The following is a 27,888-nucleotide window of genomic DNA, read 5'->3' as shown; positions in this document are numbered from 1 at the left end:
TGAAGGTCACTAGGCCCCGTCAGGCGCCATATGGACGTCTTTTGCCTCGTGAACCTCAGCAGGTGCAAAAACGAAAATGCCCAAGTATATGTACCCCGATTCTGCCGAAATAAATTTTATTTCATTTCATTTGTGAGGCAAGATATGTGACATAATCTCTTTTTCGATATGAGATCAATGTCAGCGTTATTCACTTCAGTAGTGCAGCAGGCGCCATATTGTGGTGCGGGGAGCACGCAGAAAGCAAGGAAATGCAGGGATATTCAAAAACACCAGACAGCAGGGGGTAGAAGGGGTCGAGCAGCCTGAAGCAGGCTCAGTGCAGCAGGACTAGTAGAAAAGATATCTGAGATATCCGCTGGCAGTCTTCTGTAAAAAAAAAAGTAAAGTCTACAGCAAAAAGCACTCCAGAGAGTGAAACTTGTGAGGAACGACCACAAGGTTCGCCCAGCAGATAAAATAATGTACCATAACCACACTCTGCGAAGCGATCTTATACCCCTTCTTATTATGTTTCGTCAAGAGTTCGTCATTCCCATAAAATCGGTATTCCTCTCTTTAAAACTAAACGTGCAGCACAGTCTCTCCTTCCACGAACAGCAAAGGACTGGAATCACCTTCCCGGAACTACTGCCTCTATTGTTGACTTTCTTGTGTGTTTTTGTTCCGCATTAGCTAAAATTGTATGATTATAATTGGAACACCCTGCACATAACTACTGTACACTACCACTTCCTTCTTCAATACCCTCAGACCTTGAGGGTAAAATAAATGAAATGAAATTAAGTCAACACAATGATCTTAGCGAATACGCTGTGTGCACAAGCACTGCTGCTTGTGCAGCATGTTGACCAATAGCAGAGCAGAGGTTTGGGCTGGTCGGTGAGAACTGGTAATTAAGGAAAACAGGGTCAACAGGACGAGACACAAAGAAAGAAGCCACCGCCTCGGCTGACACCACGCGCGAAGACAACTCGGCGCGTGCGGGTACCTTCTTCCTTCACCTGGTCGTGTTTGCGCTTTTTCCAGCATTATGGCCTTGTGAAGCAGGTTGAGTGCAGAATATGATGGGAACTATAGGTGTAGAGGCTGAGGCAGTAATTTGAGAAAAATAACTACTCATTAATTTTTTTTTATTTCCCAAGTTCAGCTTTCTTTCGTATGCTGATCATTCACTGTGTCCGCATAACTGTAGCAACGACGGAGTAGTATAATCGATAGTGCATTATTTTTTAACAGCGAATGTAAGGTGTATAGAAGGAGGGCAGACACCAGAAAGCATCTGACTGAGTTTATTCCCCAGCTGTCCCCCTGGCTAAAAATATGTCAACATGGCGGTCCGTCCTAACTATGCGCCATCATTCCCTAACCTCGTGTTCCTCCTCCTCGTTCCGCTTGCAGATGCCCGCGCGAATCTCCAACAACCTGAAGACGAGCACTAACGCCATTTTGATAGCCGTGGGGACAGCAGATGCGGCCTGGTGTCTGCCCTCCTTCTATAAGGTTTACGGCAATGATGACAATCACTCTTAAGAGCGTGCTCTTTGCCATTGGACAAGCTTTCCTGGGGCGAGATGGCCCCGTATTTTTTTGTATGAAAGCACGGTTTCGGAGGTTCACAGCCCAGCGAATCTTCTGATTCTAGTGTGAGCGCTTGTACCGTATTCAAAGTTAAAATAAATTAATTGGAGCCGATTCGAACGCAAGAAATCCTCGTGGGAACCGAATGCTCAACGTCGAAGTTAATGGATTTTCTTGTTTGTTATCGCTTTTCTTTCTAATACATTATTTATTACATTGAAATGACTGTGCTAATTCTGAACAAGGATTTACGAAGATAACATCAAATCAACACAATGCGAACGAGGACACATCAAGTCAACAAGACTAGAAAAAAGGAAGTGCACAGCGCGTCACTCCGGTTCAATTGGGCATGGACATAATATTCTTAAAAAAAATAAGGATCCTAGAGGAGCGGTGTTTAGTAGAAAGAACAGATTCCCAAAGTCGGTCCAACATGCGCGTTTTCCAGAGCCCATGCAATCGAAATTAAAGCAGACTGCAAGATACGCTACCGTTGTGCATTTCTCATTATCGTCGTCTCCATCAACTTCTATTCGCGCGCAAAAAGTTTTACATGGCCTTCTTGGTCTCTGGCAAATCTACCTCAAGCGTACAAGACGAAACCGCTTTACAAAAAGCGACTGGTAGTCGGAGAGCACACTGGCAATAGCTCCCAAACTATGCAGCTCACTCGTAGGCTGGATCGGCAGAAGACGGTGGCCCGACCATTCCATGGCTACCAACATCTGGGCAATGAACGAAGATAGCTACTTTGCAGTCTCTGTCCCGCTCGTTCCCACATCAACGGCGTAGCGCCCTCCGCAAAGTCGTAAGAGCCGTTCGAACGCTTGCCATAATAAATGTGTGAACGGCAAGCGGCTGCCCCGCATATGCCGTCACGAGACCATCCAGTTGTAGGGCGACGATAGGAAGACGTGAATGGGGAATTTCCGGATGGAAGACGAAAACACTTTCCCCCTCCGTATTTGCGACTGCTCTTTCGGGAGAAAAAGAGAGTGAAGAAATTTTCTTACATAGGGCAGGGTACATTGCTCAACTAGATAATTACGCAGCAGATCCAGCCAACTGGCGAACTCATAGGCGCGATTGAGGATCCGATCTTGTAGCAGGATCTTGTAGCAGAAGAGGCATAATGGTAGTATGGAATAGGGCCCGGCGCTTCTTTCTGCTGCCTACCGACCTGCGAAGATAGGTGTTGTAGCCGCGGCGAGCGAAGCAGAGGCAGAGCGACTAAGCAAAATGTTTATTCGGCATGCTGGGCCGTACAGATTAAGAGACCCGCACGAGCGATCTGCCCGCTGACTTCTTAACAAGTGCCACGCTCCCCCTCTCGGCGTTGCCATTCACACACGTCACAGCATCACGTGACACTACATACCAATCGCGCACAATGCGATCACATGATACTTCATTCCCTTTTCCCCTAACTGTTTTACACCAGCTCTATGGGGTATAACTTCCGAGAACGAGCACTGCGCCGAAGAGGTGGCGTGTCCGGAGGTGGCGCATGCTCCCGGAGCGGTGGTGCAGGCAGCGTGGACCTTGCAGGCGAACTGGCGTTCTGTCCCCGCAACGTAGATGCTTGGGCAGGCTGTGATGCTGAGGAATCCTGTGGCTCAGACGTATCTAAGGAAGGGGTCTTAGTAGACGACTCTTCCGGTACAGAATCAGGCATTGAACTAGGCACAGAAGGATACGCAGTTGGCCCGGATTCCACACTTTGAAACGAACACGGACGTAGGTTGTCAGCATGCACAAACCTCTGTTCCTGCCCTATTCTAACATTGTAGGTGGATGCACTGCACCGCTGTTCTATAACGCCTCGCAACCACTTCGATTCCCCAGGACGTAGTCCTTGGACGAGCACATGGTCGCCTTCCTCAAATGATCTCCATGACCGCCCTCTCTCGTTAGCCTTCTCTTTCGTCTGGTAGAACCTGTCGTCCATACGTTTTTCCAAGTTCGGTTGGAGAAAGGTCAGGCGTGTGCGCGGCTTCCATGACAGAAACAATTCCGCGGGTGTCAGCCCCGTGGTTGCGGTTGGTGTGTTTCGGTACGTGAACAGAAATTGGTCAACCCGATGTTGCAAGGTTTTCTTGATCCCTGTTCTTCTCTCGTCGAGAACCTGTCGCAAAAGGTCCCGCTTAATGGTCTGTACGTACCGCTCTGCGCTTCCATTTGATGCGGGGTGGTACGGTGGCGTCCTGGTATGCCGCACCCCATTCCTGCGGAGAAAGTCTGCGAAATTCTTGGCACAGAACCGTGGACCATTGTCCGCAACTACTACTTCTGGCAGGCCGTAGGACGCAAAGACACTCCGCAGCTTTTCAATGGTCTTCTCGGTAGAGGTGGATGGCATGACGAACACTTCTGTCCACTTGGAATGCACATCCACTAGGACTAGGAGCCACTGGTTATCGGTAAAAACAAAGTCCAGATGGATTTTTTGCCATCTGCGAGTTGGCCAACCCCAAGTTATCAGTGGAATACGTGGCGGAGCATTTTGTGTTAACTGACACGTGTCACAGCTTTTCACAATCTGCTCAATGTCCTCCGTGAGCTGAGGCCACCACACAGAGCTACGGGCGAGCATTTTCATGCGCGTCATCCCGGGGTGTCCTTCGTGCAAAAGATGCAACACCCGTTTGCGCAACCAACGAGGTATAATCACTCGATTTCCCCATGTAACACACTGCTGATCTACAGATAGCTCATGTCGACGAATTAAATAAGGCATTAACTCATCATCTTTAACATGCGGCGGCCAACCACTCATAGTATAACACAGCACTTTCGACAATACTCTGTCAGTTCGAGTGCACTTCTGAATTTCAACAGCAGACAATGGCACTTCATCAACAACTGAAAAGAAATGTGCATAATCCGAGACATCATTGCGATTTGCAAGTGGTAACCTTGAAAAACCGTCAGCATTTCCAACCTCTCGACCTTTGCGGTAAACCCAACGATAATCGTACGCTGCAAGCAGTAAAGCCCAGCGCTGCATGCGGGCTGCTGTCATCACTGGTACGGGCTTACCATGAGCGAGCAAGCCTACCAATGGCTGATGGTCGGAGTAAATCTCAAAGCGATGCCCGAACAGATATTTGTGGAACGTTTCAGCCCAAAAACAACAGCCAAGGCTTCTTTTTCGATGTGAGCATACCCCTGCTCTGCCTTACTTAACGTTCTGGAAGCATAGGCAATTGGCCTTTCGTCGCTTCCAATCTTATGAAAAAGAATGGCTCCTACGCCGTAAGCCGAAGCGTCGCACACTAGTCCTATCGGCTTTTTCTGGTCGTAGTATGTCAGCACATTGCTTTGTGTCAACCAGCTCTTACTTTCTTGAAACGCTTGCTCAGCTTCCTGTGACCACTGAAATCCCTTTTTTTTTAGAGCATTATACAGAGGCTTAAGCTTAGCTGACATGTTCGGTACAAACTTCCCGTAGAAGTTAATCAAGCCCAGGTAAGCTCGCAACTGTGCCGCATCTTTTGGACTTGGTGCCTCTTTTATCGCTTTCACCTTTTCATCTGATGGCCGAACGCCCTTGTCGTCCAGAATGTGGCCTAGGTAAGAGAGAGATGTCTGAAAGAATTTAAACTTTTCCTTTTGCAATCGCATGCCTCTTTCTAGAAAACGTGCCAACACCCTTTCCACTCGATGAAAACATTCGTGAAATGTTGAACCTGCGATAAGCACATCATCCAAGTAGCAGCTTACCCGCTCAAGCCCTTTTAACACATCATCCATGACAGACTGGAAAATAGCAGGTGCACTTGTGATGCCATAGGGCAAGCGCGTGTACTTGAAAAGCCCCAGGTGTGTATTGACAACCACCATTGATTGTGCCTCCGGATGCAGTTCCAGCTGTTGGTACGCTGTCGACAAATCAAGCACTGTGAAATACTTGCATCCTGACAACTTTGCAAACAAATCTTCCATCACGGGAAGTGGATAATGGTCAGTTCGCAGGCAAGGATTCAATGTAACCTTGAAGTCCCCACACACTCTGACTTTGTTGTTCGCCTTAGGCACAACAACTAGGGGCGTCGCCCAGTCGCTTTTCTGTACAGGGACTAACACTCCCCTGTTCACAAGAGACTGCAATTCAAGTGACACGGTTTCCCTCAAAGAAAATGGCACCTGTCGCGCTTTGCAAAATACGGGGTTGCTCCCCTCCTTCAAAACCAGCCTTACTGGACTACCTTTAATCAGCCCCAGAGTGGGCTCGAACACCTTTGCGTACTTCTCAAGTAGCGCCGCAACTTTGTCTAAACACACGCCATGCACACTTGACCAGTCTAGCTTAAGAGCCTCCAGCCAGTCACGCCCTAGCAACGCAATGTCGCTATTGATGTCGGTTTTAACGACAATGAGCGGAAGTTGCTTGCACTGACCATTATGTTCGACTGGAACCGTCAACTTCCCAGTGACTGTTAGCGGCGACCCACCGTATGTCCTCAGCTTTATGTGGCAAGGCTCTTTAGGTAGACTGGGCCACAATTTCCTGTATAGCGTTTCTGGCACAATGGAAACAGACGCACCCGTGTCTATTTGCATGTTAACATCCTTCTTGGCTACCTTGAGACAAATTACATAATGCCCTCGGCGTTCTGCACAAGAATAGACATTGTACAACAACACTTGGTCACAATCCGCGTCCTCCACAGCTACCGAATTAGCCGCGTCTCTAGACTTGAACTTGCACATTTTCGCCAAGTGTCCGTAACGCTTGCATGCACGACAACGATACTTGCGAAATTTGCAGTTCGATGCTTCGTGCGCTGAGCCACACCGAAAACAGACCGGCGATTCAGACACTCGGTCCCTTGCTAGTCCTGCACCGGTTGAACGCTGCTGCTGGCGTTTCCCACCGCCTGGCTTATGACGTACGGCGTCGACTGTACCTTGCGTCCCGGTCGGTTGAAATTCCCGACTTTCCTTCCGCGCTAGCTCGATGCTTTTCGCAACGTCGCAGGCGTCCGAAAACGTCAACTTGCTTGTCTTCAGCAACTCTGCTTGCGTTGCGCTGTCGCAGAGGCCCACTAAAAAGCGGTCTCGAAGAGCCTCATCGAGGAATTCCCCGAATTCGCATGAAGCTGCCAAACGCCTCAACTCCACTGCATATGCTGCTATGGACTCTCCCTGATGCTGGTACCGCCGATTAAACTTGAATCGTTCTGCGATGACCATGGGCTTTGGGGTGAAATGACTTCCCAGCACTTCTACGAGTTCCGCATAAGTCTTGTCCTCTGGCGTTTTAGGCTCTAGCAAAGTCTTCAGCGTCTTGTAAGCCCTCTTGCCTATTGCCGTAATAAACATCGAGACCTTGAGGTCGTCGCTCACCTGGGAGGCCTTCAGGAAGTGCTCGAATCTTTCCACGTAGGACCCAAAATCCTCGTCTCCGTCCTCGACGAACTGGTCGAACCTTTCAAGCGTTGCCATCCCTGTGCCTCGCCCAAACGCTCTCCACGAACGCCGGTGCTTCCACGCACGCCGCGATGAGTTTCACGCAGTACAGCAGGATCACGAACGCCGCGATGCGTTTTACGTAGTCCAGCGGGATCACGAACGCCGCGATTCGTTTTACGTAGTCCAGCGGGATCACGAACGCCACGATGCGTTTTACGTAGCCCAGCGGAATCCCATCCTCGTCGCCAATTATGTTGTAGCTGCGGTGAGCGAAGCAGAGGCAGAGCGACTAAGCAACATGTTTATTAGGCATGCTGGGCCGTACAGATTAAGAGACCCGCACGAGCGATCTGCCCGCTGACTTCTTAACAAGTGCCACGCTCCCCCTCTCGGCGTTGCCATTCACACACGTCACAGCATCACGTGACACTACATACCAATCGCGCACAATGCGATCACATGATACTTCAATAGGAAGAAGCAAAGCGCTTGGCGGGAACATGCAGACCTTTGACGAAGCGAAGGCAATAAAATTTTCGGCTGCAAAGCTGTTTCAGTCAGTGTAGCTGTTGTTCTTTCTTTTTGCTATATGGCTTCATTTCGTGCCTGCCTTAGTGCACGTCCCAAGAGGCTCCCTTTGAGGGTGCATACTTCACCCAGAAAAAATTTATTGACCACCAAAAAAGGAATTGACAAAACGGGCGGGAGGAGTGTCCTTAGTCAAGGACCCCATTGGTGTGGTCCGGAGAACGCACCAGTTGGATGAGCGCTAGTTGCCTATCGAAGGCGGCGCTCAGTTGTACCACCCACTGTTGAGCTGAGTTGTAACGTCGGGTGTCTGCAAATGTCGCTGGTTACCCTGGCACCTTTAAGGCATACGAAAGAATGCGGACTAGAGCCGCAAACACGACTCGTATTAAGGCGAAAACCTTAATAGACTCATCTGTGTTCGTCTGCGAGAAGTGTCACACTTCTTCGCGAGATTTTGACGTCGTCAACTGATGACGTTACGTCCGGTCATGAACGATAACATCACCAGGTGATTCATTGCCATCGGGCGGCCGATCCAGGCTTCCGTGCTGCACCTTTCATTTGTTGCTTCCTCGAAGGCCGCATAACACAACATGCAGAAGCAGACGCAGTAAAGCAGGATTCAGCGGTGTTTAAAAGACCTCCACCTCATCGCACTTTGGTCGACCAAAGTACTACACGCATTTTTTTGGGGTAATGAAGCCGAACGTCGCTTGTCGTACAAGAACACTGCGCTGCGAAGAACCCCCAAAACGAGCACAGACCCGTCCCTCACCGATGCGGACTGTCGAGCAGTTGTTGCGGTATCGGATAAAATAGTTTACCTTTGTCTACCCACACGTGATACTCATTTCTAATTGTACGGTCTCTGATTTAGAAAGAGGCGCTTGAGCGACGGAAGTTATATGTCATTATACGCCGGGTCAACGACAACGAAAATCTGCATAGCACGCGCAAAGGAATAGAAAAGGAAGACTGCAGCCATCCGGTCATATGCCAGCTAAAAATGGCAAGCGCAAAAGGTCGGCCCGTTCATCATCGAGGATTGGTGAACTGAGGACGGCAAAGGTTCCTAAGGACAGCCCTGTAGCAGCCAAGCTGTGGCAACCTGCCGAAGCAATGCTGCAGCCCAGTGATCATCACGAGGAAGTGGTGGCGAAGACGTCAACTGTGTCCGACTTAAAAGAGCCCGTGGCCAAAGCACCGGTGTCCGAGAGCGCGCCACCGAGGTCTGAAACTGCCCACGACGACCATGTCGGCATTGCCTCGCAGCAAGTTGTGCTGCCAGGTCTTGGTATGTGACTCGCTGTTTCGACGAAGCAAGCATGATGAAAGTATCAGAGTGAGCATGCGGCTCCCTAATCAGGTCTTAGCGGCGATACTTTGTAGCCTCATCACCTCTTAAAACACAATAATGCTAATGCAGAACGAGGCGATGATGTAGTGAAAAATTTGTCGGGTCTAAAAATTTAGAGAACGCTTAATTACTTTAGGTGTAGATAATGCGATAGCATCAAAGGTCTGAAACCAAAGCGACCAGCTTTTCTACCTTAATGGTTTGTGCTCGCCCCATACGTTAGTTTGGGACCTCCGGTGCTCCACCTTGGCGGCATATTTCGGCCCAGCTACCCTTTCCGCTTGGGATACTTTCCACTATAGCAAACACAGGCAGCGCTGATCCTGGCTTTCTTCCAAAGTAATACACAGAGCTGTCTAAGACCCAGCTGTACACAACCAAGCGCAGATGTTCGTTCATGGTGCACACCATTCGTACGCTGGTTGCCTCTAACTAATGACCAGTGTTCCATACCTGAATGACATTATAGATGAGATGGCGGCATAATATCTGAGAATTCTGGCCGTGTACCTGAGTACGATGTCCTTGGGTTAGCTCAAACGTGCTGCGTTGTCGTCAGTGACGATGCTTGTGTAATTATTCAAGGAGAAAATGGCTAGCGCAATGAGCGCTTTGTCGGCTTCTAGTGTGATGGGAGGAATACTGTCGCGGCAGTGTCCAGCGCTCGGTCCATTACGGTGATGGTGATGGCTTTGAGGTCGGGGGAAGCCGGGCCGTAAGTTGAAAAGACTTCTGGTGATTTCCTGTAGGCTAGTTTCCAGGTGCCTTGGATCACGCCTTCCAGTGCTCAGTGAGGTAGGGACGAATATTTATTTGAATGGAAGTAATTTGAAGGCGATCACTGATGAAAGTCTGATTGGCGGTTGTGATGGCCTGTGCATAGTGATTGCCGAAAGTTTGTGGCAGCTGATGTTTGGTGGCGTTGAGGAGGATACGCACAGTTTGGCTTTCAAATTGGGCATCTGTCAGTTTTCTGGCTGTATTATGGAATTCTAGGAAGGAGCTTCTTAGCTCATGCTGAAGGCCTAAAACCTAAACTTTGCGAGCAAGAATGTCGATCAGGCCTAGGCGTCTAAGCTTAAGGAGGCAATGTATGGAGGGGGTGGTGTACGCGGTATATGGCTATTGACCACAGAAAAATTCGTTGGGCTATATATTGTATTCCCGTATTCATTACGCATAGAACAAAAATATGGTGATATTCTACCCGTCATATACCACCTCCCGAAAAGGATGCATTAAGGTGTGTCCTCACCTAAACTATGGTTGCTCTAGCATCGCATATTTTAAAAAGCCTGCACATTCTATGCGTCACGATATATACTATAGGGCAAGCTTATACAGTGCAGCTCGAACTAAAAGTTGAGTCTTTCGACCGGATAGGGCAAGGAAGGTCATAGAAGCGACGTGTGAATTTAGCTTCTTCATTCACACTGCAACCCAGCTGCGCATCCCAGAATCGCGCGTTTGTCTCTCTTAGTGTAGGATTTAAAAAAATGGTCATAAGATCAAACGAATGCCGGTGCTGTGCTTCCTAATTTTTTGGGAGAACATTGGCTAATTCACCATGGATTGGTTTGACATGGATCAAAATTTCTTTGGATATTTTGGCATGCTGATGCGTAGGGCTGCCCTTAGTCTCAACCATTTGGGTTGAGCCTAAAAGCGTTTTTGTGCTTCGACTAAATAGAAATTGAGCCTTCGCGAGGTCGGAGCAGCAGCCAAACCGCAGCAGCTAACAGCCATGGTTACCAATCTGCCGCCGCAAGGGCTTAGAGTTCATTGATTTAACTGCTATCGATGCTACGTTTACTGTTTCCATCGTTCATTGCGTTGAAATCATCTCCATTGCTTGCTGTTGTTTACATATTCATACGTTTTTCGTTTCATCAAGTTCACAGCTTTGAGTGTCCCACTGTACAATGCCTGCCTATTGCTGCTATAGAGGCAGGTTAATGGAAATATACTGTTAATGAAAATATGTTGTGACGTTTTTTGCGAGTCGGCTTCTCTCAATATAAATAGCCTTTCAAAAAGGAAAAAGCTTTTGGAACATTTTTCAGTGGTAGTAGTAGCAGTAGTTATGGTAGTAGTAGTAGTTATTAGTATTAGCAGTGTAGTAGCCGAAGCAGTCTAGTAGTATTAGCAGTAGTAGCAGTAGTAACATCAGTTTTATTAAAAGGAAGCAAGTGGAACGGAAAAGATTTTCCCGCCCGCAGCATCTGGTATCGAACTCTGATGCACCTAAGGTGAATGAGACAGCGAGTTGACAGTATGAGAAAATAAATGTCGGGAGCGACAGCGAGAAAGGACTGCGGAGGGGATGTTAGTACCAGGCGATAAAACACCTCCCGTCAACCGCGAATATCTATGCATCACAGCAGAGGAGAACTGCCGGTCAATTCCCTATGACAGCGCGGCAAAAGGACCTTGAAACAATCTATGGTAATATACTAATGCAACAAATCCGTAGTGGTGGTCTGTATGAGTATTCGAGTTAGGTTTAAAAAGCTCTGCGTGGACCCAGCTAATCACAAATAATTAAAAAAAACGTCTTTCTGGTGATATCCCATAAACGATTGGGGCGACGCCTCATCGCACGTTTATAGCCGCCTCCTTTCGGTGGGCTTCCTGGGAGCGCACAATAAAAGGGCGCCCCCAAGTGACCTGCGTGGATGGGGGCACGATGGGGCATCGTTGCGACTAGTCTTTCGTTTTCTTGCGCGATGGTGTGCGGTGAGTAGAGAGGAAAGGAGGAGCATCATTTTAAGATGAAAGCCTTTAAACTCACACGGCATCTGGTGCCCGGTCCCACTATAGCTGTTAATCGCCCTGACTTACCCACGCCGGCAGTTCTCCTTGTCTAGTGTCATACCAGCGCGGTTGCCACAGAGAGTAGTTAGTTAATTAGAAATTTGTTAGTTATATATTAAATAGTTCATTAGCAATCAGGTAATGATAGTGATAGGGATGATAATAATGACAGAGATGACTGATTACGACATCAAGACTGGTCATGACGTCATCACGTGATTCATGCATATACGAAAGCTGACTCCACCGGGCGTGCGATCCAGGCGTCCGCGCGGCGATTTCCTTTGGCGCTTCCTCGAATGCCGCACCAACAGCATATAGGAGCAGACTCAGTGCACCAGGCATCAGTGGCGTTTCAAATTTGTTTTCAGGAAAGAAGAGGCCCAGTATCTGTCCCAATACACCGCGGAAACCTTTACCAAGTCGTAAGGAAGAAGAGGAAGGTTGGAGTGCAATAAAAGAAGAGAAAGAGGAGCCGTAGTGGAGGGCTTCGACCACTCCTCAATACAGGGTTTCTCTTCATCGCACTTTAGTGGTCTAAAGTGCCTTCTAGATTTTGATCACTGCTATTTTCAGTGTTAGTGAAGCTAACCAAAAATCAGAGGGACAGAAGCTCCGCTGTTAAGGGTAGGCGCAATAGTGTTTTTTCATTTCCCTTTTTAAATTGTTATGCAGAAATACTTAGCATCAGCAAACATTGGCTTTTTCCTTCCTAAGCTGTGCGACAGATTTGAGCTATTTTTTCAATTGTTTCACATATTTTAATTTATTAATTGATCAGTTATGCCCTCTCAATTTCCTTGATCAGCATCATCAAACATTTGATTTTCATTCTTAGTATTTTGACACATTTGAACCCCCTCTTTCCAACTTGTCATTTTTTTCAATAATTTCAATTGTATAAGCCATCAGTTACACACTAAATTTTCTTTACAAGCATCACAAATCTTTATGTTTTCATTCTCAGCATTTCGACGCTTTTAGCCCCTTTTTTAATTTCTTTTTCATCAATAACCAATTCATTACAATTATTTTATTAATTCGTAATCGCCGATAACACATCAATCAATCAGCAATTACTGGAACCACAAATTACCATGATAGAATTTTCGTACGCAACCCACGATTTTTTCCGACACGTGGTTCTGACTACTACTACTACGCTGCTGCTGCTACTACGCTGCGGCTTTTCGACCAAACGAGCTGTGTAACCTATCGTTTAGAAATGATCACGTTGCCGAAGACACTGATGAACACCGTTGGTTCGAACAAGTTTTTTCTTTTACTAAATAGCTTTGCATCATTCCTTTAAAGCATACTTTGATAGCAAGTGGAGACGATAGAGATCAGTTACAGGATAACATGGGTGAGTATCAACTGCGAGCATTGTGTCTGGGCACGCGCACGTGTGGTGGTTTAGTTTGCGTATTTGGCACTGACCGCGCTCACATACTGCCACGCGCTCTCGTACGCTAATGGGCATTTAGGAGTAGGCACAATCACATTTTCGCAGCCATGATATGTTTTCCAGGACATTTTGTTTTAATAGTTGCCGGCCGATGGCCTCTGTTGCCTCAATGTAGATCCCACCCGAATCCGGTGGAAACAACGCCTCATTTATATACACGCAGTGCTGCTTGGAACCGCACGATGATGGCGTGACGCTGAGATCCGGGCTGTCCAGGAGTGAAGTTTTAAACCTTTGGCTTTGCATACACTGAAATGGAAGAATTTTATCTGCAAATCCTACTTTGGCAAGATTGTGTGTGTGTGTGTGTGTGTGTGTGTGTGTGTGTGTGTGTGTGTGTGTGTGTGTGTGTGTGTGTGTGTGTGTGTGTGTGTGCGTGCGTGTGCGTGTGCGTGTGCGTGTGCGTGTGCGTGTGTGTGTGTGTGTGTTCCAGCGTATTTTACCCCTGAAGAATAGAGGGGCCATCTCGCGGACAGCCATCTTGTACCCGTTTGTTATCCTGAGTCCCGTCTGGAAAAGCACTCAGATCTTTTTTAACTATGACGCTGGCTTTTTATTTACTGTACCAGTGCAGGTGTGCGTTCAGACCAGATGAATCCTATTATCTAGTAAGCTTCCTAGGCAAATGCCATTACTTAACGCCCCTTTCTAAGCTCTCGTTAAGAACTAAAAATTTCTTGCTTGCCGTCTCTAACAAGTATAGAAGCTTTGCAGCGCAAGTGTATGACCGCTGACATATTTGGTATCGCCGGTCTTTCAGCCTTCTGATTTCAACGGCTGCAGGTGCGCTGGCGCCCGGCTGCAAGGTGCTGCGTATATGCTATCGCTAGTGACAACGGTCTGGAAGGCATCACAGAAATTTCATCTGAATGCACGTAGGATGTGCAGGTGCTACAAAATGCTTTATATAATGACCTAGCTCCAATGCCTGCATGGTTAGAATGTGTCGACAAACCCGTCTTCCAATGGCCAGTTTTTTTTTGTTTTTCTTTAAATCAGCTTACTCTAGCGTCAATTGTGGATAACATAGTTCAACGTCAAACAAAACATATCATAAGCCGACTATCCCCTCAAACCGTTATTTTCAAAATGTTTGCGAAAGCCGTGAAAACGTATATTCAGACTGTGCTCGTTGACATGTATTAAGGATGTTCACCATTCAACATTGTGCACTATAACATATAGGCGCGAATGTAATCTTCCAACCATTAGCCAGATACTATTTTACCTCACGTAAACGTCTTGGATTCAAATGACTATTGCGCTGCTGAAAGGCCAAGTCAGGCGCTCAGCGACGTTGGTCAGCGCTCGGGTAATCTGAGACTGGAAACTGCACCATGTTGTGAACCCACAGATGTAGCGAGCACGAACAAGTGGAGATATAAAAATATCTTATCATGTTGTACTTGACCATTTATCCGTACTGTCGTTATTTAAAAGCAGCAATTATTACAAGTATTGTATCAGTGCTTGCCTGCAGTAAGTATGCGGTCAGGTTCACATGCATGAACACAGTGACCTTCCCTCTCGGCACTATGACTTCATTATGAATGCACCGACATTAGTAGCCACACCAAGATACTTTTTAATATACTACGAAAATCACGCGGTAGAAGTACAAAGATGCAATGATGCAATATATAACTTCTGTGAAAACACCCGGGTCGTCCTTGCATTTCCGCAGCTACTGACTGCGCTGAAATGAACTGGCGAGTGAGGTTTATGATAGCGATTTCATAACAACTCGCAGGTGCACTCGTCTCCGAGACAAACACCAACTCGCAGTATACCACCAAGAAAAACGATTGCCTGCACCATGATGTGCAATATATGTAGAAAGCGTCTATCTTTCCGCTAATAAAACACAGGGTCATTAGCTCGACTTCCTCGCAGATTGCTTCGACAAGATAGAGGACACCCGCACCAAAGCAACTTTGTTAAAAAACCAGTCGGCATTTTTACACAAGCTGAGCAACAGCATTCCGCACTGCCCACCTATGCGTTCCGAAGGGCTGCAATGACAGCCGTCCTAGTGGCGCCATCTGTCGGAGGTAGCAGATCTGCTCTCTGTATTTGTCAAGGCAATTACGTTCGGCGGCGCGATGCAACGAATTTTGATTCTTCCGGTTGTTATTTCAAAAACAAACCGCGCGGCTGTAGACCCCGTGCTTCACATCCGCAGCCAAAGCCTCGCCTTAGCGGTTCCGGCCCGGATTGTGAAGCTGGGGCAGCGCATAATCTGGCGTACAGTGGTGAACCGTGGTTTATACACCTGCGCTCTGTAACCATCTGCATGCGCGCAGGCACCCAACGAGAGGCGTCGCCGTCGGCTGCCGCAGGAGCAGCAGACGCCTCGTTACCGACTTGGGCTGACCGGCCTTCCGAGCTGCGTCCACATAGCAGCCGAACCAGGAGCGGCAGCGCACGAGCATCACGACCGCTTCGGCGAAGGACCAAGAGGAGTAGCGTGAGTCAACTTTCCCTGTATTCAAGCTGTATACTTGTATGTCGGCCTTGTTTGGCCTTGCACGGCCGTGCGGTGGATTTTTCACTCACCAGTGGGACGTGGCATCTGCCCTAATATGGCGACAAATGTGACGAAAAAAATACAGGCTTAGAATTCCTCTAAAAATTATATTACATTGAAACGTAAAGAGTAGCTTTATTCCCAAAGGCTCTTCTTAAACATTTATTTATTCAGCTCATTGTGCGTGCTTATGCGGTACACTGCATGAAAGGTGCCCATATGGGCGCAAAGCTTTATGGGGGCCATGCTCGAAAGCTGCAGCGATAATTCCTTCTTGCCATTGTTACGCGAGAAGCAACGAGATTTTTCTCCTCCAATTGCATCCACGAGCTACTACCGCTTCGTTAAAGGTTTTGCTGGACGCTTTCATAGCTTATCTTGAAAGTCTCTCGTAAGCTTTAAATTAAGCACGGCCGAGGTTGGTTTTCATCCTCTTGCTCGTCTACAAATGTCGCCTTCGCCAAATTATTAGGCTTTGTTTGCCGGTGGAAGCTCGCCCAATAAATGGTGTCAAGTTTGATGTAAGTACGTCACAAAAAGGTGACATCAACGCCAAAAAGAAAGATCGTGCATAATTTACAATTTCGGAAGGGGCGCACTGTGATAGACGTGCTTCGTCGATCGAGGTTATGAAGATTCGAGGATTGGTGAGTGTCGCCACTTTTGTTCCGAATCTATTCTAGTCGCGAGTAGTCCGAGAAAAAAAAGGTTTCTGACATGTTGTAGAATGTTTTGGGGACGTACGTGCTGTTGTAGGGTTAGTGTGTCTTGGTTAAAGCGGTGCCATATATGCATGAAGGATTGCCAAACTCCTGCAGGAGTGTGGGCCGGACTGAGAAAATTTTATTTCTCCCCGGACTGCACGTTAAAATAGCAAAAAACTAACGACAGCAACGGTAAATAAAGCACTAAGACTAAAACGAATTAATGTATATAAAAAACAAATTTAAACTAAAACATGTTTCCAGACCACAGTCTCTCCATCATTGAGGGAAAAAGCGGCGCATACACCTTTCCATGCCCCACCGCGGTGGTGCAGTTGTTTGGGCGCTGGACGTCTCTGCCCAAGGACGCGGGATCGAATCCCATCCGTGACGGACGCTTTTCGATGGAGGCGAAAAACAAGGCGCCTCTTTGCTGTATGATGCCAGTGCACGTTAAAGAACCCCAGGTGGTCGAAATTTCCAGTCCTCTACTATGGCGTCTCATAGCCTTAGTCACTTTGTGACGTTAAACCCCATAAACCAACCAACCAATCGAAATAATAAAAACGTACTCAAGGAGATAATAGTGAGGGTGGGTTGTCCGGCGCCTCTCTCTTGAAGGTAGCTGACGTCCTTCCGAAATTCTGGGAGTTTAGGAGCACTTTTTATTTTACAAATAACGTACCATCCGGGGAGGGGGCCTCACAATTGATTTCAATTGAAAAGCGAGCCTTATGGTAAAGCTGTCTCGCAAAGATGGAATGTGTTTTAAAAGAGAAGGCTAAGAATCTTGAAGGTTTATTCATAGCATGAACTTAGGCAAGCGAAAGCTCTGTTGCGCAGGGCTTTGCATGTTTTACCAAAGTTGTAGACGGTTTGAATTAAAAGGACGCTAGAGCCTTAAGAGTAGACGCAATAGTCACTTTAACACCGCTTTTTCATCAGCCAATACTTTTATATTGTTTCTTTAAGTTGAGTTTTCGTGACGGGAAGGCGCAATATCTAGCTTGACACGTTCTGCTAGACCCCTAGACTTAAGTCAAGGACATTCACACCCAGTGAGGGTAAGTCCGAAGTTACTTCGTGAGGAGTACAGCGTATGCGCTCTCAAAGTGTTGGGGCAGGCGGCTGCATCACAACGATCTGCATGTCGCGCGTTGGTGACCCCCGATTAGCTAACGAGACTCTGGAAGAGGAGCCGCTGACGGGACTTGACATACACTTAATGGCTGAGCGTAAATGTTGCCAAATTATGCTTTTTGCGTGTCTGGAAGCGGAGGATGCACTCAGAATTTCTTTGTGATGACTGCAGTCTGATGAGCGTCACGATCAGCTAAACAGGAGCACATCCGATCATTGAGAGACAGATGCAGGTGCGGAAATAATGATTTGAAGACTAAGGTTTTGCATGTGACTGTCAATGCCCTTTCGAAAAATAGAACAGAGCATGGCGTATATCCATACGATCTAAATACCAGTTCAAATCACCTATACACATGGTGACCTGAGCTTCATGTCACCGGCCCTTGCAAAAAGCCATGCTCAATGCGATAGAGGTAGCAGAACCAATTCATTACGGTAGCAGCACGCGAATACAAGGTGTGGCGCGTAATTTGCATGATACACAGATGAGAGCGTTAATACCTCCTGTCTGCGACCCTCATTCGGATACACGCATTTTGGTACTCGCTAATCCTCACGCCCGGGAAAGATGACACCGGATAAGTAGATAAATATAAAACACTGACTTCCAAGCATACGAACGGACCTGCGAGGCCAAGGGGCAGCATGTGTGTTTCAGGACCTACACTCCCAGAGTTCCTATCGCATCCTATCGAATTTTCTTTATTGGACAATTCATTTACTTTACGCTACCGCTGCTTAAGGCGTGACTGAAATCTTTTCGGCCAATCCGTGTTTCCTAGGCACGTGAACGCCAGCGGCGCAAATTTCTGCACTGACCAGGAGCCTTAAACCAGCCTTGGTAATATCTGTGCTGGAAATAGCGGTTACCGTTCTTGAATACTGGTAATCACAACGCAAACTGCTGACAATTGAGATGAGTTGACAGCTGAGCAGCTACCAGTCAGACACACGAAGAGTTCAACGTACATAAAATACGAACAAAACATCCGACCCGCTTGTGATGGACATTTATGCAATCCTTTATATTATGAACGCCATAAATTAAATAAAGACCATAACAGAAGCGGATATATACGCAGACTCCTTAGTCGTCATAAAACAACTGAAAAGCGTGACAAAAACAGTATGTTACCGAGGAGATCAATGCATTTAATAAAGAAACAAAGATTCGCATCGAGATACACTGGACACAACGTAATGCTGAGAACGCTGAGCAGAGAACAGTTGACAACCTCACACACAAAATTCCAAGGAATAATGCGCCGCCCGCGAAGCTACCTTTTGATGTCCGCTCCGTTGTCCCCATCCTAGCATCCTCTCTGCGGAAAAAAACACGAGCCCCAACCCGCCATGCACTTACCCCCTCCCTTATCGCTGAACTAGACCGGAGAACATATCACTTAGAAGGATAAGGGCTGGGCGGCCCTTACCCCGTAGATCACGTGCCTATGGAGCTTTTTGGACATAGGATCGACCGCCTGACCGAAGAGGTCTACACCGGCGGCAGAAGTTGATGTTAGCCACCTGCTGTGAACTTGTGCGAGGGCACGGGCGTCAAGCACACAATATTTCCAGGAAGTGAGGCTGTCGGCAAGGAGAGAGGAGGATATCGTTCGCTTAGTGAGACAAACATTCCCAGCACCTGCTAAAGGACTCGATTAATCAGGACAGTGTCACCTCAGGCGTTTATTAACATCGTCCTAAAAGAGCCCAGCTAGACTGCACAAAATGATTTCGGATACTTTCTCACCTGAATCCACATTTTGCGGCCAGAAAGCAGGCCTTTACAATATGGTATGGGCTTGCCAAGAAAACCGAGCCATATTGCAAACAAAAACCCAACGTGGGCTGATTGGGAGATGACCCTGTCCAGCTCCTACCTTGCGGCACAAATAACCTTGCTGGGGAGAGCTCGGGCAGCGACATCTGCCAACGTAGTCCTGGATTGAGGACCCGACCAACCCCGCCATTCACCCATAACTCATGCAACCCAAATAAACGTTTTATACTACTCCTACAAATGGCAAACGGACAGCACTAAGATTTTCTGAAAAATACGCTTTACATGATTTTCTATGTATGACTAAAGGAAAGTTTGCGAAATAAAAAAAGTTACAGTACAGATACATTTAGTATTCCTGAGCACTTCAGCAGCAATACTGTTATTTTTAAGACGGACGAGCAAATCTGCAATAGGCAGGGGTCGTAGTCATGCTATGAAGTTCGAATGAAATCATTTGCTCAGACCACGAAATTGCATCAAATTGGACTTCGGGAAAGTTCTACCTTGGAACCAGGAAAAGACGCAGAATTCAGGACATTCGAGACGGAGCATTCACAAATAGGAAATTGAAAATCGTCTCAGAAAAGGTGACCTCAAATTTGCGTGGCATAAATGTTTTCTCTCGTTGGTTTGCAATATTTGATAGCGTTAATGGTTCGCCAGTTAAAAAGAAAATAGCTTTTCGATTCTATAATTTGGGGGTATTGCAGTGAATTAAGCCCGACTGATAGTTTTTAATGCTAGGGAGGAGTTATTATATAGCCGTAAAATTAAGAGCTATATCTTGTTATTCATTTGTTTTGAGGGGGCGCTGAGGGGGACTTCAGAAAATTGAGCTAAATCGTGGGTTCTGCTTTTTGCTTTCGCCCTGATACAATATCATGGACACAGAGGGCAAAATGGGCCGAATGCTTTTAGTTATATAACAAATTGGGCTGCCGCTGTTCAGCTCACACAGCATATCAGACAGCCGCTAGCGATTGGCCCCCGACGGACGCATGTTCAAAATTTAGTCAGATACTGCGCTGCTGCGACTATAAAATGGCACACGCTCTACTGATCTACTGCTTATGGCTTGCTGACGACGAACTGTGCTGTCACTGACAGATTTTGGTACCCCGAAGTGGTTGGAATGTTTCGGTATTGTCAGGGGTGACGATACCGAAATATTCTATCTTTCAAATGTGTGAAGATAAGCGCGGTCAGCGGCTGTGACACTATATACCCAAGGTATTCTATACCTACAAAAGGTTCTCAAATACGGTGGCATGTCTGTATAAGACGCCGCTGGCTTGTAGGTTTGTATCATTGGTGTGCAAGTTACCCCCGGGATAAATTTTCTTGGAGTGAAAGCGGAATCAGACAAGATTAGTGAAGGATATTTATCATCAGCAAAGTGCCAACTGGACATAGAGCGGCATGCAGTAGTTATAGAGCGCGGGGGAAAAAAATTATCACTATCTTACGGCCAAAGAAAATACCAGCAAGAACTCCCGAAAGGCTTGCGGGGCCAACAAGCCCAATCATTTCAAGACGATATGAAACTGTCATGGGACAATAACAATGTTTAAGATGTGTGGCGTTGAGCTGACCTCCATCGCTTAAGGCAAATCTTGGTTTTGCCTTTGGGAAAGTTGGTCAAATCCAGAGCGTAACGATGGGCCATCAAAGCCGCAAGTATATATTTATTCAAATACGAGGTAGTTAACACAATGTCGGTTTTGAGAAAAAAAAAAGAAACTACCAAATTACCGTGCTAATTAAAAATGTCACATAAATGCCTTTGAAGAACTTACCTCCTGGTTGAGAAATAAGGAAAACTTAGAAGGTGCTCTAAATGCGAGAAATCATTTTGTTTTTGAAATTTGAATATTGCTTAGATTCCGACATTGAGTAGATTCCGACACTGCGCCAGCATATGAGTTCAACACTAATATTCTGGGAGAGATGAATCTCAAATAATCCGAAATATCTTGGAGCAGCAGTACACTTGGTTTAAGTTTTATCTGCCCTTGGAGCCAGTTAGCTGATTATATCCCAGCGCGTGGAGCACGCGTGTCACACATTACCAGGCTTTTCAGTGCACTGGCAACTTTGGCCGTGCAGAAACGCTTCCTTCATTTTGTGTACTTATTCTTCGACTGATCACAATTTGCTTTAGTAAGGTCGCAATATAATAAACTAAATCATTACTGTCGCATGTTGTAAATAAGCGAAAACAACGGTCAACAATCGGCTACTTCTGAATATTTTAAACATAATATATAATACTAATACATAGCCGAGTAAACAATACGGTAATTATATACATAGCGGCCGTGCGCGTATCGCTGAATTCGGCAATGTTTTAGTGTGTAGCAAAACGGTGGAAGAACACGAAGAAATTCCGTTGAATGCCCGATTCAGTTTAGGAATTAAGCTACGAATCTTGCTTTAAAAAAAACATAAATGATAAGAGTAACGATTACGTGTTTTTCGCCATGAGATAGCCGGATGCTAGTTTTGTGTTCGATTATATTATAAGAGTCACTGGTTAAATACAAGTCGTTTTATACGAGATAAACCTGTCAATATATGCTCAAATCTTCGAGGAGTTCACAGGCATGGCGGGTTAGGATATTGCAAAGTGCGCGGCAATACCAAACGCACCCCTTTTCAATTTTTTACCCGAGCCCAGTTTTTACTGTTGATATTTAAAACGAGCGCACTTAGCTACGATTCTAGAAGTGTCATGAATGTAACTTAAGCACTCGAGGCTAGATACAATATAAGTACGCGGTGCCTCAGGTCTTGTTTCCTCACTTATAAGGCGCCGTTCTCGCGCTACTTGCTGATCCCTTCGGTTTAATCTCAAAAGCCCCCAAAGTCGGTTGAGAAACGAAACGTGGTGTGGAGAAACAAGATGCAAAAACCATATGCGTTCGGCATTCGCCAACCTCAAATAAAGATGCCATAGATCGATGTTCCCATGTCACTTTGGTGGAATGACACTCGCAAAATTAACTGACATCACCACAGCTTTTCTAGTTGCTTCGTGTAATTATCGAAATAGATCTTCTGCAAACATAACCTTTTTTCCTGCCGCGAACTGCTGGAGTATTTTATTGTTGTGCAGTGATTAATCAGGCTTGCACCTTCCGTAGATATCAAATGTTTTTGTAGGAATGAGCTATCGCGTTCGGCCCTGCAGATCGCCGATAGCTGATTCCTGCCTTTCATTTAGGATAATTTAGTGAACATATGCAGTTAATGTCGTTGTGTGGGGTCTTGGAACCCTTGACACCTGCCTTGAACTATCGCGCCTAGTAGTGAAAGACAAAAGAGCTGAGCTTCCTGCTAGAGATGCGGAGTTCTGACGTCGTGTTCTATAGCGCGTTATCTAGAGATCCCAACCTTCTAACTGTCGCTTTTCCTTTCTAGGCCCCGAGAGGTGCATCCCCCGAAACAGCTACAGCTACATGGAGGGCAGCTGTAGCATCGACAGTGGTCGGCCTGGCTTTCATTCTGTTGAGCGTTGGCCTGCTTGCCTACATTTTCTCCATCCATATACCCTCGCCTCAAGAGCGTGACGACAGTGTGTGCCAGAGCTCCCAGTGTCGCGACCACTGGCAGCTAGTTTTAGCTAAAGTGAACTGGAATGTAGATCCCTGCACTGATTTTGAGGCGTACGTGTGCTCCAAATGGAGGCCATCACCAGCCGACCCTTACGCGTATGGATCATCCATGTCCTACGTTGCTATTGCGTCGTGGTTCAACAGATTCCGCTCGCTAATCACAAAAGGTGCAAACCTCTTTTCCGCGGCAAGGAAAGTGCAAGCAATGCTAGAAGTTTGCCTTACTAATGCTGGTGCTAACGAATCTTCGGTGCCTTTGTTGAGGCAGTTCATGCTAGATCGAAAGATTCCGTGGCCGGATGATCCCCTACCTGGCACCAGCCCGCTTGGTGTGCTCGTGGACTTGTCATACAACTGGGGGCTTAATATCTGGTTTCAGTTGAAATTGTTGAGGACCCCCCAGCAGTCTCATAATGTCCTACAGTTCAAGACAGTAGACTTCATAGCGCTGTGGACTGCTTACAAAAAACACGCCATTCAACCGGATGGTATAGTATCCTACTGGAACAACTTCTACGACAGCTTTGCAATGGACCTGCCACGTTGGGATGATGGCGAAATAGAGAGGATCGAAAGATTAGAAGGAACCATTTTCAAAGCGCTGCAGGAAGTCATTGACAAAGACGTTCCCTCCCCTGCCCGGCTCTTTCTGAGGGACATTTCTACTGTAACAAAAAATTTGTCTTCACTAGAGTGGACGCGAGAGCTTAACATGAACGCAGAAGTGCCAGGTGGTTACGGTCCTTCGGACGTAATTGCAGCCAGCGATGTTGCATTAATGCAGGCCGTCGATGCAGTTCTTTCAAAGTCGGACTCACGGTCTTTGTTGCTGCATATATCTTGGTTTTTTATTCAAGCTTTCGCACCTCTTGAAGACCGCAATCTTCTGCCAAAAAAAAAGGAGGCAGACGGGGAGTCTGCGGTCAAGCGGAACAGACTCTGTGCAACAAGAATCGAAGCCTCGTATCAAGTTCTCATCAGGTCACTTTATGTGGCTTTAAATTTCGCTTCCACCACCAGAGTCATGATCAACGGCTATCTTGGCTTTATTAAGCAGCTGGCACGCAAGATGATCTCGAACCTCACCTGGCCGGCCAACGAATCTATCAGGAATGCTATATCACTAAAGCTTCAAAGCACTGAGACCGCTCTGTGGCCCTCCGAATACCTGCTAACCGAGGACGGGCTGACCTCTATGTACGCTAATTTCTCGTCCAGCGAGGCATCTTTGGTCGAATTCTGGATCAACGCTATGATGGCCAAGCGTTCATTTCGGGGAAACCTCGAGTACGAAAAGGCACTAGACACTCCTCTCGGCTTTTACCAGCCATTGTTCCGGTATGACTACATATCCAATGAAGTGCATATATTGGCCGCTGCCCTAACCCTTCCTGCATATTCTGGCCTGGGAACAAGAGCGATGCTATACGGGGGACTCGGTTTCTCTTATGCTCTTCAGCTGGTGAAGGCTTTTGACCGGGGAGGGCTCAAAGTGGACCAGGAAGGCACAGTCGTCTCAGGCACGTGGGAAGAAGAGGAGTGGCTTCAAGTGCTTGCCAACAGGTCAGCCCAGTGCTCTGCGTCATCTTCAGATAGCCTTTTCCCGGAAGTGCCAGCGCTAGAACTGGCCCATGAGGCGTATGAGACGGCACCCGGTGGCTTACCGCAGCCCGGCCGCATCTCTAAAGCGTTCACTGAAGATCAGGTGTTCTTTATAACCGTCTGCCTCAGCTTGTGCAACCTATCGCGCAATTTCAGCTCACTCCTAGGGGACTGCAACAAGGCAGTCGCGAACTTTGAAAAGTTTTCCCGTGCCTTCAATTGTTCTCCACAGGCGCCCATGAACCCCGACAATAGATGTTCCTTTTTTTACTAGCAGAGCTTGTCACCTTTCTAAGACAACACCTTACCAACATCTTTAGTCGTTTATCTAACGCGGCGTATATCGCGCTCTAAGCAATTTACTGAACCTTTTTCCTTCGGATCCCGAGATTTGGTTGATGAAAAGTACACTTCCTTATTTTCCTACGTTCATGTGATCTCATTGTGATTTTTAAATTTTTTGTTATGCAGAAATCGTTTTGTACACTTGCACACCTACCTGAGCCCATTGTGTAAACGACGGTCAAAACTTGCGAAATGTTGGTCTTATTCTGTACCTTTAGCTAAATATTATAAAGACCTGGTCCTCTTATGAGTTTTTCATAACAGTTTAGATCATCTGATTATGTAGGCTTCACAGATAGCAACCTTTACTGATTAAACGCGACAAGGCTGTGCCTCTGTTTATGAGGATATAATTGCGTTTCCAGAATGGCATCTGATGTAAGAGCCCGGTATGTCGGTTTTAAATTCGTCTCAAAGCAAGCATTCTCGTATTAAGCTCGGTCAAGACAGCCTTCAATATCAAATTATGTCGCCATTTCAGTTCTAAACACCATTGCGCGTTTAAACAAAATTTGCGCTTGCTGGCAGGTTGATATGCGCACAGTGAATCTGCAACAGCCACTTTCTTAACCTGTGATTGCTCGTTTGGAACTTTGTATGTCATGAATAAAATTTTGCGAGATGTTCCGATTTTGTTTGGCAGTTCACAGTAACAGTTCTTTACGAGAGCGTTTAGTCGTTTCGGAGTGAGTGTGCATGTGGCCAGATGTTTATTTACCATCCCTATGAAGAAAATAACCTCTTTAAGTGGATGCTTCTTTGGCGGCGATCATTTGAAAAAGGGCCTGCCGAGCGTTATCAGGGATTCAGGACAGCTACGTAATTTAGTCGTGCTGCGGCTGCAACTGGCATTATCTTGGGAAAACCCAGAGCAATGATATTATCATTTAATGGAGCACCAGTATATCGCCTGCAGCTGGACTTTCTTAGAGGGCGCATCCTATACTTTCCTGGTACTCGAAAAATGCTCATCGAACCAATCAAGGCCCTATTTTATCATACTTTCTCGCATTCTTCTATTGGCTAGCCCGGATGTAGCAGACAGAGCTGTTTTGGTATCTCTCTACAAGGATTATCACATGAACAGAAGCAGCCGCCAGCGGCTAGATGATCTGAATAATTATGGGCCTCAATGAAATGCGACGACATCAGGTAACTCTTTGCAGCAGTTTGAGCTCCGAACAAAACGTGATCGCACGTGCACGTCTTGGGGAAGGTGAAGCGGGCTTCTCCTGAATCATGAATCAATGCTTTAAGCAAGATCAATAAACTTAAGATGGGAATCACCATAATAAGACTGTTGAAAAAGGTGCTCTTTCCCAAAGTTATGGCGGTGTGCTCAGTTTGTAAGGTGAGCATTACATTTTAGTTAGTGACACAAGGTACAAATTGGCCGAGCAGATGAGTCTTGCTGTTCAGTTTCATGCAGTTTTGAGTATATCAAGCTGTGATGAAGGTTGCAAACAACATTGGCAGGCATATTCCGGTTTCAGTCGAATAAATAATAAATAATCTAGTTACTTCACTGACGGGGTTGCTGGACGCAAGATTCGCTACAATAGCCGAGTACGCGATTAACTTCGTTAGTAGCCTGCGTTATAGGATATGACTAATTAAGATCGGTGTTTATGTATGAACGCCTAGGTATCTATATGTTGAAACAGCTGTCATTTCCGAGTTCGAGACAAAGTACGAAATGGCGTCGGGGAGAAGCAAGAACAGACGTTTTTGTTTTCGCCTGCAATGACGTTAGCCACCTATTACTCGAGATTGCTTTGCATTCAGAGTACCAAATTGAAGTTGAATGTCACTGCTATTAATTAGAATGTGGTAAATAATACAATAGTCAGCAAATACGCGCACATTAAAACTTGGGTAGTAAAACTGACTTGTTTTTTTTATGGTGTTTACCGTCCCAAAGTGACTCAGGCTATGAGAGACGCCGTATGTCGTAGTGGAGTGATTCCAAAATTTCGACTTATTTCGACCACTTGGATTTCATTGCGGTGTATTGACATCGCACAGCACGCGGGCACCTTACAGCACGCGGGCACCTTACCTTTCGCGTCCTTCGAAAAGTTTCCGCCGCGGTTGATCATTTGAGTGCCCTACCAATTGAACCACCGTCGCGGGGCAGGCGTTAAGTCTGATATTGTTATAGACTAGGAAGAAGCGGGCAGCGGCGCGTGGAAGAGCGCTCGCGCTAGGCTCGCCAACAATAATTGAAAAACGTCATCTATCATCGCCATCGGACATCTTTCGGTTTTCTTTCTCCTGTAATGACGGCTTGCCGCCCCGTAACAATATAAATGAGGAACAGGCAGTTCGCCAGGACCGTGGGCCTGGCGAACTAGATATAACATAACAGATATAACATAAGTGGTACGTGAAGAATAACTTATATTAGCGGGACAAACTGCTGCTGGTTTGTGAAATAGCTTCCCGCCTTATCCGAAGCAAAGCAATTAAGATTTAGGATTAAAGTTTTAGAAAACGATTTTTATGGGTAACATAGCCGAGGGCCTTTTCCAGGCGTAAACGGAAGTGTTAACATGAATTCTGAAGTTTAAATCGATAATAACTTTGCTAATTGAAGACTGCAAGATAAAACGTTTATAAAACGAAGTTGTTCCGGATGAACAAAAAAATTACTGATACCAAGAACTTCTCAATATCAGCGCACATTACATACGTCACTAAATTTGAAGGAATGGTAGTTACTGGTGTGGGGTGTTAGTTATCATGGTAACGTGTGATACCCTTTTTTAGAATTCAGGAACTTGAATCTTAGTGCTTGCTTTGCAGTCACGCAGTTCAACAAGCTATGAGAGAGACTGTTGAAAGCTATGAGGCAGTATGATACTATAGCCCCTTTTGTTATTTCCTAATTTTTAATTTCAGGTTAATTTCAGCGAGACTTATTTTGAGAATGCATAAGTTCAAACGCTTTATCAAACTTGCTAGGAAACTAACCTTGGAGAAATCGAGATGATCTCTA

General features: G+C 46.3%; 2 protein-coding genes across 2 annotated transcripts; one reads left to right on the top strand and one right to left on the bottom strand.

Moving 5' to 3' along the window:
* Positions 1-263: 263 nt before the first annotated feature.
* LOC146184887 (uncharacterized) lies at positions 264-7,032 on the bottom strand. Its single transcript, XM_084608646.1, has 3 exons — positions 5,785-7,032; positions 3,747-3,994; positions 264-369 (listed from the first exon to the last, which is right to left on the bottom strand). Exons 1-3 carry the CDS (start codon positions 7,030-7,032, stop codon positions 264-266), a joined length of 1,602 nt encoding a protein of 533 aa, XP_084464772.1.
* A 1,491-nt stretch (positions 7,033-8,523) lies between these two features.
* On the top strand, positions 8,524-25,444 carry LOC146184886 (endothelin-converting enzyme 1-like). The gene is made up of 3 exons (XM_084608645.1): positions 8,524-8,824; positions 15,473-15,636; positions 22,750-25,444. The coding sequence occupies exons 1-3, from the start codon at positions 8,524-8,526 to the stop codon at positions 24,817-24,819; spliced, it is 2,535 nt and encodes an 844-aa protein (XP_084464771.1). The 3' UTR covers positions 24,820-25,444.
* The last annotated feature ends 2,444 nt before the right edge of the window (positions 25,445-27,888 follow it).

The sequence above is a fragment of the Amblyomma maculatum genome, chromosome 7, assembly GCF_055883805.1.
Source record: "Amblyomma maculatum isolate TAMU_Amacu chromosome 7, ASM5588380v1, whole genome shotgun sequence".
NCBI lineage: Eukaryota > Metazoa > Arthropoda > Arachnida > Ixodida > Ixodidae > Amblyomma > Amblyomma maculatum.
The sequence above is the reverse complement of the archived record's forward strand: the minus strand, read 5'-3'. Positions and strand labels throughout refer to the sequence as shown.